This window comes from Corvus brachyrhynchos, unplaced genomic scaffold (assembly GCF_000691975.1).
Source record: "Corvus brachyrhynchos isolate BGI_N302 unplaced genomic scaffold, ASM69197v1 scaffold28, whole genome shotgun sequence".
NCBI classification, from domain to species: domain Eukaryota; kingdom Metazoa; phylum Chordata; class Aves; order Passeriformes; family Corvidae; genus Corvus; species Corvus brachyrhynchos.
In genome coordinates, this window is record NW_008246058.1 from 2,446,219 (window position 1) to 2,456,448 (window position 10,230).

At 44.7% G+C, this 10,230-nt stretch overlaps 1 protein-coding gene across 1 annotated transcript; it reads left to right on the forward strand.

The window, feature by feature from the left end:
- The first annotated feature begins 6 nt into the window (after positions 1-6).
- On the forward strand, positions 7-4,187 carry FAM84B (family with sequence similarity 84 member B). The gene has a single exon (XM_017746085.1). The coding sequence runs from the start codon at positions 130-132 to the stop codon at positions 1,015-1,017; it is 888 nt and encodes a 295-aa protein (XP_017601574.1). The 5' UTR covers positions 7-129; the 3' UTR covers positions 1,018-4,187.
- Positions 4,188-10,230: the final 6,043 nt, after the last annotated feature.

Genomic DNA, 10,230 nt, shown 5'->3' on the forward strand with positions numbered 1-10,230 from the left:
CACTCTGGGACGCTGGTAGGGACCGCGCTGAGCGGGGGGAGCCGCGCTCATGCCCCCGCTGCTTCTCTGGGAGCCGCTCACCCGCGCCCGCCCTCATGGCCCCGCCGTGTGTCTGTCGTTGCAGCGGGCATGGGGAACCAGGTGGAGAAGCTGACCCATCTCAACTACAAGGAAGTTCCCACGGCCGACCCGACAGGTTTGGACAGAGATGAAGGGCCCAGGATCGGGGTTTCCTACATCTTTTCGAATGACGATGATGAGCTGGAGCAGCAGCAGGATTCGGTGCATGACCTGGGGGGTGAAAACCCTGCCCTGCAGCCCTACGATCCCCAGCTGCACGAGGTGGAGTGCTCAGTCTATTACCGGGATGAGTGTATTTACCAGAAGAGCTTTTCAGAGGAGGACACGCAGCTAGAGGAGGGTGATGAAGGAGGTGGGGGGCATCTGAGCACCTACACCCCGGAGAACCTGCTGAATAGGTGTAAACCAGGTGACCTGGTGGAGTTTGTGTGCCAAGCCCAGTATCCGCACTGGGTGGTCTATGTCGGGGATTTTCAAGTTGTGCACCTGCATCGGCTGGAGGTGGTGAACAGCTTCCTCACCGATGCCAGCCAGGGCAGACGGGGCCGCATTGCCAACCAGCTGTACCGCTACAAACCCCTCAGCCCGGCCGTGGTGGTGCGCAATGCCCTGGAGCAGGTGGGTTGCAAGGATCGGGACTTGAGCTGGAGAAACTCTGAGTGTTTTGCTGCCTGGTGCCGATACGGCAAGCGAGAGTTTAAAATCGGCGGGGGGCTGCGCATAGGCAAGCAGCCCTACCGATTGCAGATCCAGCTGGGTGACAAGCGCAGCCACACGCTGGAGTTTCAGAGCCTGGAGGATCTGATAATGGAGAAGAGGAGAAATGACCAGATTGGTAGGGCTGCTGTGATCCAGGAGCTCTCCAGCCACCTGCAGGCTGCAGAGGAGGAGGAAGAAGACCATCATCATCCAGGTGCTCAGACTGCTGTGGAGTAGCAGTCTCAGCACCACCATACTGCTTAGCCTGGGTGATGGGGATTAAAACTGAAGGCTGCGAAATTGAGCTGTTATAAGCCCTTTGGGCTGCTTCGGTGCAGCTTCATTCCAATCACATGTGAAAGGAAGGGGGAAAGCTGATTAAGTGTCTGTGCTTTAGTGCTTAACTCCTTCAGTGCTTACTGATAAAACCCCTGACTTATTTGTAGAGGATAAAACTCAGGGCAATTCTACCCCTCTCCTCTCTCACTTCTTTCCCTTCCTCTCTGCCGTGTTCTCACGTAGCCTTTTCCTCAACCATCTGCCAGTAGGCTTGACCCTACAAGATGCTATATGCCTTTGACATCTACTTATCAGCAGAAGTTAATAGTATTTAATACCATTAAGAAGTAGTCAACAACTTCCAGGCCATGACCATGTAGCTCTGAGTATGAGGATATTGTTTTCCCTTCTTTGCTGCTGTTTCTCTTCAGCTGTGGCTTCTGGTATTGCAAGGAGCTGTCTCTCGCCTGGCTCAAGGCTTTGTGGGTTAGTAACCAGTCCCCCAGAAGGTGTAAGGCAGAAATCTCCACCAATTTTAACAAAATGGGTTTGATGTGCCTGGTGCCTTCATAATTGATAGGAAGTTGAACGTGGGCTGGGAGACCTTCTCCTTTGCTATCAGCATGTGGCTTTGGGGACAGAAGATGTATTTATTGCCAACAGGTCCCAGGGAAGGAAGTTTGCTACCCCAGTTACACTCTGCACACTAGCGTGTGCTGGGACTCCTACAGGCAGATGCTGAGCTGTGTCAGGGCTCATTGCAGGCTGCCTTGGCTTCCCCTGAAGCAAATGGCAGAGCTCCTGATTATGTCTGTAGTACACACAGAGGTAGTAGAAGCAGGTTGCTTATATGTAAGAGCATGTCTTGTGTAAGCTGTCCCTCGAGGGGGTGACCTCTTGGCTGGGTGCTTATGGCTGTGAGCATGGCACAGGTTCTGCACCACAGTGAACACAGCTGTGATGGAAGGGAGCACAGGCTGGAAGACATTACAGGCAGGGGGGTTTGGGTGTTCCAAAGCAGTTTCCTCTTCATTAGGGATTTCATGTTTCCTTTTTTAGCTAATTTCGATAGTATGCAGCTGAGCTATAGCATTAGCGGAGAGGACATGCCTCCAAAGTTATGCAAGTCCCATCAGGAGGGGGAGTGCAGTGCTGCCTGCCCTGACTATTCCCTGAACTTTTTTTTCAACTGTTGAACTGGTCTCCCACACAGGCAGTACTGTCAGGTCTTTGTCCTGGGATCTAGGGTGTGTGAACAATTACTGATTTGGAGGTAGTTTCTAATGCAAAATTTCTTCCCCTTAAAGCACAATATGATGATGTGAACTTGAACATAAGCTTGAGTTAATTTAAATAATGGAAGCTAACAGTGTGCTGTAAACTTGAAGCATAGTTAATACAGTCTTCCCCGCAGCTGTTTACAGTTATACCACAAATAGCAAAGTACTCCATGTCCTTTCCACCCCTGGGACAGGAGCAAAGTTTGTCATTTAACAATAGGTGGATACAAGCTTTTGACTAGTTAAGATTATATGAAGCAACTTTGCCAATGTGAGCCAAATAGATTGTGGTGTCATGTTTTCTGCCTAGAATATACAAGCTAGGATTTGGCCTATATCCACGGGAGAGTTTAACACCAAGCTCCCTTAGAATGCTATAGCTCAGGTGCCTGCACTAAGTGTTGTTTTTTTCACCAATATGCAATTGAGTTATACTCAGGTTACTGTGGTTGTTGAGCAGATGTCTAACCTTGTTTTGATAGGATATCTACCCATATCTGACTGTGATAGGGTTAATATGTGGATGTCTGCACACAGGTTTTATACAACTACTAGTAACTACTAAAAGCTGAAATGATCACTGAGACAGTCTGAAAAAGAGTGGAGAAGAGCCTCTCTGTTCTACTACTGACTGATAGAGACAACAGATTATCTAGACTGTGAGCAAATGTCTAGCTGTGATTTCTTTCATACTGAAACCTTGTACATAACAAAGTTTATTTCACTGTGTAATATAGCTATGTAAAATAATATTTTCCTAGAGATATTTTTGAAAGTTTAAAAAAACCCTTCATAACCTTGCATTTGAAAGTAAGTTGTTATGCACATTATTTTCCAGTCCTCTGAATGGGTTTATTTTTCATTCATGATCTAAAGTATATTCTAGGTCATAAAGTATAGAAACTGCTATAAATGTCAAATATTACGTATCTACAGGGTACTAAACAGTAAACTAGTTGTGAAAATATTTTTCCCTTGTGTCTGAAACATCAGAACTATGACACTTAGCCATTTCTCTCCTTCTGAGATAGCCTGCACAGTCTGGCTTTGTTTTCTATTCTTTTTTTTCCCCACTTCTTTTGTTCTAATAAAAAACGGACCAAATCTGCTTGGGAATGGAGAGCAAAGCTTCTTTGACTAACTGAAATCTTGTCTTGTGCTGGTCTTGGTGCTTCTCTGTACCGGTCATGCCTTTTGGGATAAATTCCCCCACAGGCACAGGGCCTTAGCAAAGAATTCCAGAGCTTGCAGTGCTTTGCTAGGACAGAGAGCGAAGGGGGAGCTTGTCTCACAGCAGAGTCTGGCATGCATTCTGCTGTGTTATAAAACTTCTGTGCTCCTCTGGCACCTGGGATACAGGTGTTTGATATTTGGAATTTTAAAATTTCCCCGCAAGCTATGTTTGGGAATTTACTGTCCCCTGACATTCCATTATGTGTAAAAAGTAGAAGAGGGGAGGGAACCTTGGCATTGTTTTTATTTTGTCTGAAAGAGGGCTACCTCTATACAAGGATTTCTTATTCCAGCAGATAAAGATGCAACTGTTGAATCTTTAACAGGCAGGTCCTTTTCCCCTACCTGTTGATTAGGCAGTGTTATTTAATAGGTGCTACTAAACACCTCTGCACACATTTCTGGTTTTAAAGCCATGGACCTGTAATGACCTGGATGTGAGAACAGAAATTATTGTAGAAGCACATCACAACTGCTTGGTTTCTTGTCTTTGTTGTACTTTGCTCAGTTACTGTCTGCAGAGTAAGCTGGGATTTCTGGAGCTTGATTAAAAAAAAAAAAAAAATCTCCCAGGAAAACTGACTCTTTTATATATGTGTCCACTTCAGGACTTTTGCATAGATCACAAAAGAGAGGGAAAAGGAATAGATAGAAGTGTTCTTCTCTGCAGCTGCTTTAACAGAGAAATGCAGGTGTGATCCCTCTGCAGAGCTTGTGCTTCTGCAAAGGCCTTAAACCTGTACTGAGTTTTTTGTGGATCTATAAAAAAAAAAAAAAAATCTCCCAGGAAAACTGACTCTTTTATATATGTGTCCACTTCAGGACTTTTGCATAGATCACAAAAGAGAGGGAAAAGGAATAGATAGAAGTGTTCTTCTCTGCAGCTGCTTTAACAGAGAAATGCAGGTGTGATCCCTCTGCAGAGCTTGTGCTTCTGCAAAGGCCTTAAACCTGTACTGAGTTTAAAGTTTTGAGTAGACCTTACCTACCTGAGGCCACTTGAGAATCAGTAAGCCTATTCCTGTGCTTGAAATTAAGTGTATATTTACATTTCTTCGTGAATGAGGGTCTGGAATTTCAATGTGAGGTCTGGTGGGAGCGTGGAGGATCTGAGGTGGCATAATCAACAGGGGAGAACAAGCAGTGCAGTGAAAGCTGTTTCTCAAAGGACCTCTTGTCCAAAGAGAGCTCATGGAACCCAGCCCAAACTTTGGCCTCAGTTTCCCCCTGGAGATCCAGGAGCTGCACTGATTTGGTGAGAGGTGTCTTACACAGCAGTTGTAAGCTAAGCTGGTGATCTGCTGCAGATTTCTCCAGTATCTTTGTCTTGTCATGCTTGAACTTTCCCTTGCGTTTTTAACATTTAAAGTTAATATAATTTGTTTTAAAAGCCCTTTGATTGTGCAAACATTTAATCATCTATATGAATTTACTCATTTGGGCATACCTACTGCTGTGAATATCAATATGCACATGTGAAGGCTGGCAAGGCTGAGCCCCAGACGTGTAAATGTAGCTCCAGCTAGGAAATGTAGATGAGCACTCTTATTTCCCTGGAGTATTGGCATGTTTGATGCAAATAATGCCTTGGAAAAGGTGTTATAGTAAAACCTACAGTTATCTGTTGGTTGAGTAATTTTAAAAACACAGTTTAGACATTCACCTTCCATGGCAGTGAACAAAGATGTAAACTGAATACTATTTTGTTATCCCTGATTCTGTGTGAATGCAAGGTATTGGTTACAGCAACTCCAGCGCTCCTCTGGCTAACATGGTAGGCAGTTGTAGACTAGGCAGGGAAAATTCCCAAAAGCTACTTCAAAAACTGTATTTTCTTACTTGGAAAAATGTATTCTTCAGACTGAAGGACCCTAGACTATGGAAGTAAACTTTGAATTGTTTTGTATAAATGAAACCTTAGGCAAACTCCTTTTGTTCATTTGATTTCATTATTCCACTCAGTACTATAAGAGGTGATATTGTGTGATTAATCTGTTGCAGATTTTGAATGTAATGGTGGTTTTCTTTTTCTCTTCTCCTTTGGTTAAGTTTTACCAAAGGTCTGTCCTTGGGTATGTGAAGTGTGTTGTCGAGTGGTTTCCCACCTGTGCTTTTCTGATAATTAACAGCACCAACCATAAAGCTGACAGCCATGTAGGAACAAATATTATTTGAAAGCAAAATGTTAATTTTGTATGAGAGATCGGAGACTAGTAACTAAGTAGAGGTAGGAAATACACTGTTTCCAACAGCAGTTTCTGTTTGTAAGAAATCTACTGTTAATTGGGTGCGCTTGACTACTCTTAAAAATCAGTGTGCAGTGATAAGGCCAGGAGTATTGTATCATGGGCTTAGACTTTCAGATTAGGCTTTTCTTTAACTGTGAATAGGAAGAAATCAGGCTGATTTTGAACACCAGTGGTTTAGATGGTTCAAATTCCTTTGCATTAATACTGGATTAGAAGCTTTCTTTAAATGCACACTTGAAATTCCTGACATTGTAACACTTCATGAAATCATCCACAATAAGAAGTGTAATCACAAATACGATTTTTTTCCACCATGAGCATTTTCTGTAAGCTGTCTTTTGTCAGTAAATGTTGAATTGTTAGTGCAAATATCTTCTTTTTCTGAGAAAGAAGTACACATCATTGATTGTACCATTTCCTTCAAAATGAAGGGCATTGCATAGTAACTCAAAAGAAATAAAAGATTTATAGTATCTTTTACAATCTTTCTTTCTTTTCTTTGTTTTTTGAATGGCATGTTTTTCTCCAGCTTTTTGAAAAAGTCGTAATTTCTCATGATGGATGCATCAGACACAAAACAATCAATATTTTCACTGCCTTCACGCACCAGATCAAAGTCTAACTCTTTGGTTGTATTCTTGCTACAAAGAGAGAGGAGGAATAATCTCTATACAAGGCCAGACTATCAGATGCTTAATAGGTGATAGCTGTATTAAATCCAATGAGGATCTGGCTCATAATTTAATTTTTAAGTGGAAAATTAATTCAGCAGCAGATCATATAGTATTAGCTGGCACTGGGGCTTGTCTTGTCTGCCAGCAACTGCTAAAGGAGCAGATGTAGTGTCTGCTAGAGGGAGAAACGAGAGAACAGAACTCAGAGTTTTTGGAGAAATCTGTACAACTGTTCAGTTTGTGTGGTGGTTTGTCTCGTGGCTGGTCCATGGCTGGTGTGGGATCTGTGTTGTACCCACACCAGGCTTAGGGACATTTCTTAATCAAGGTGACAAGGGTCGTGTGTTGTGGTAAGATATATCCATAGGGTAACCATTGTTAATTCATTAAAGCCTTCTACTGGGTGGATATTCACAATGGCAAAAACAGTGATACAACCAACAAACTGTACTTGTCCTCAAGATCCTGACCACAAGGAGCTATTTGAATCTCTCACAAAAGGACTGAGTCAGCTCCAGCAAGAACTCTTTGAATAAAACCATCCTGAGGAAATCTAGTTGTAACAAGATGAGACTTCTGCTGAAAGTATCGGTGGAGATTTAGCTCTTCTGTGGGTGGCAGCTGTCCGTGACAGCTGTCTTATAGGTGAGAGAAAGTGAGACAAATTCTTATATTGGAGACAGCAGCTGTCAAGGCTCAGGGCTGCAGGTGTGAATTTACCATAATATCAAATTTGTAGCTCTGGTATGCATAGACTTAGGTCAAGATGTATGAGGCACCCAGCTGTGCTCTATGTGACTGCAAGAGTGCCTGAATTTTCAGGTGTCTGATACTAGATTCGAAAACATGAAGAACCAAAAACGTGATTTGGGTGACTGGATCAATATGTGAAAATCCCTGCTCAGTTATCACCTAGCACTGGAGGCCACTGAACTCTGAAGCTTCATAGTTTAACCTGGTTTTTTGTGCATGTGTGTTTAGTTAATCACCAGAGTGCTTTCACAATCTTGAGGTTCTGGGCCTTTTTTTTCATCCCAAAGTTTTTCCAGGTACATAAAGTAAAGCAGTCCATTAGTTCTCTCACAGCCTGTGCCCATAGGGAGGGAGATCCAGCAAGGAGGATCTCCCTCCCAGTGGCTGCTTCCAGAATATATGTGACATCAGATACCAAAAAGAAGCATCTTGAAAAGGACATTTGCATTTCCCTTTTATGTCAGAACACACCTGAGCTAGAAATAGGATAATGTAAAATGCATGTACAGGGATGCCGACTGTGCCAAGGTCTCTGCACTCTTGCCTGGTTGCTCTGAGCCACTGGACTTCTACAGAGAGGGTTTTTCTCTTCAGTTCCCTCTTCAGTGCATTGTGGGTCACTTCAGTACAACACCCATGAAGGTCCTCACGCCACAAAAATTTGGAAATGATGGGAAGATTGAATCCCCATCATCCCCAAGCAGAAGAGGAAATCAGTTTTCAGTCTTCATGCATCCTGAAATTCTGCTCAGATCTCTGGGATACTGTATAAAGTCCCACCACTAACACCTCCATTGTTGTTGTAAAGGAAGATGCCCAAGCTGCAGTTTGAGAGTGGTTGCCTTTTGCTTTTTCCAAAGAGCTCTGCACTGTAGCAGGAGGCAGTGCCTCATGGCCAAGGGCAAGGTGCCCAAGGACTAGAGGGGAAAGGAAGGGAACGGCAGACTTGCAGAACGATGGCAAATCCAGAGGGGTGGAAGGGACCTCTGGAGATCCCCTAATCTACCCCTTTGCTCAAGGCACATGCAAATGCAGCAGGTTCCTCAGGGCTAAATCCAGTCCTATTTTCCATAACTCCAATTATGGAGGCTGAGGACTTCTTCAAGCAACCTTTTACCACTTATATGGTGAAGGTCTTTTGTGTTTGAGTTTTGTCAAGGACCCCTTGATCATCCATGACACCTCTGCTTGACTTCTTGCACACAGGAATGGACCATTCTCTGTTTTCCAATCCAATAAGCACAGACTGGCTGTCCCTCCTTGAGCTGAAGGGTCAGGCTTCCCTTGTAACCTGGAGAGCATCCAGTCAACCTCCTTTTCATCATCTGTGTAGCTCCACAGCATGCTGACCTCCTGCTGCAGCTCCTTCCCTTGGTCACAGAGGTCCTCCATCACCACAGACCTGCAGAAAAGGAGCCCCAGGAGCACCCTGCAGCCTGAGACTGCACAGCTGAGTCCTCCATGTGGTGAGGGTCCCAACCCTCCACAGTTGCTCTCTCACTCTTACTGAGCAAGAGTAGATGGAAAAACTTGTGGGTTGAGATGAAGACAGGGGCATCAGTGACCCATGACTGTGACAGGCAAACCAGACACATAATGGGGAAAATTACATGTATTGTCAATTAAAGTAGATTTGAATGGTGAGAAAGAAAGAAAAAAATTAAACCTTTCCTCCCTTTCCCCCGTGACACCAAGGGGCATAGGGGTGGAGATGGGCTGTAGTTGGTCCCTCCCAGCCCCTCCTGGCCATTCCTCCCTCCTTCCCCATCTCCCTGTCTTAGCACAGGCCCTTCCCTGGGCTCCAGGAGTGTTTCTGCTCCAGTGGGGTCTCTCCAGTGCTGCCTGAGGGGGATCTCTGCTCTGGGCCTGCAGCCCCTCCTGCCCTTCTCCTCCTCCAGCCCCCCTTGGGGGTCCCTCCTCTGCTGCTCCCTCCTTGGATGCCAGTGGCACGTCAGCACCATTGCTGAGCATCTCTGTTGCTCTCAGTGGAGTTTCTGGCCCCTTCTGGGCAAGTGACTGCCCCTGTCAGCCACAACACATTGCTGACTGTGTGCCAGGGCCAGCCACCACATGGGTGCATCTCTCCCAAACATTGGATGCAAAGTCCAGTGGAAATTAAGAACTCAAAGCACCCTTTGGTCAGGAAGATCTGGCAGAGCTTGTGGGAAGGGTTTGGAACTCGCTAGAAACCTATGTCAAATGATCAGTGAGGCTCATGATCAGTGAGGCTCATTTGTCTCACTCTGGGTCACTGAGAACTGTAGTCAGTCCCTATGTCGAAGCCAGAATTTGTTGCTTGCGTTAAGTTAGTCAGCAGAAATTAACTGGGAATATTAACAATTGAGGACCATATTAAAGTCTGTGCTCTAATTTTTTCTTTCTCCTGAGCTTCTTCCATCCTGTCCTATTCAGAAGAATTGTTCTGGGACAAGCCCTGTTCTTTGTACAGTACTTAGTGTGATGAGGTCTCAAGGTGTTTATAAAGTATTAACTAACTCAATCACCGGAGGGCAGAGGAAATGAAATGAGTATGTTTTGGACCATGAAATAGATTACTCACATCCATGGAAAAGGTTTAATTGAGCAAAACAGGTACACAGGTGTACCTGGCTCACCACAGAAATTGTACAGAGGAAGATGAGCCTTGAGAGAAAAGGATCGAGGCACCCTGACAGCACACAGAGAAATGTGTGCAGTGCTTATGTAAATTGTGTCTGTGGAAAACAGGTCTCTGTACACAACTCATCCAGCTCCCACAGAAGGCAGCTGGCAGCACTCCTCTTTACAAAGCTTTCATTAGAGCTGTTGCTCATGTCCAGTGGGGAAAAGGTGCTCTGCTGGGAACCTCAGCACTGCACACACAGTGAGGAACATATCCCTGATGCCCAAAGGTGTTACTCCTTTCATGGTGTTGTTTTGTCTTTGTGTTTTCTATACTTTTGTTCCTCAGCTTGTCAAGAAAGCAATGCACCCTTGAAAGGG

What these genes read in the sequence shown, in the direction of transcription:
- FAM84B (XM_017746085.1), top strand. Translation starts at nt 130, where the DNA reads ATGGGGAACCAGGTGGAGAAGCTGACCCATCTCAACTACAAGGAAGTT.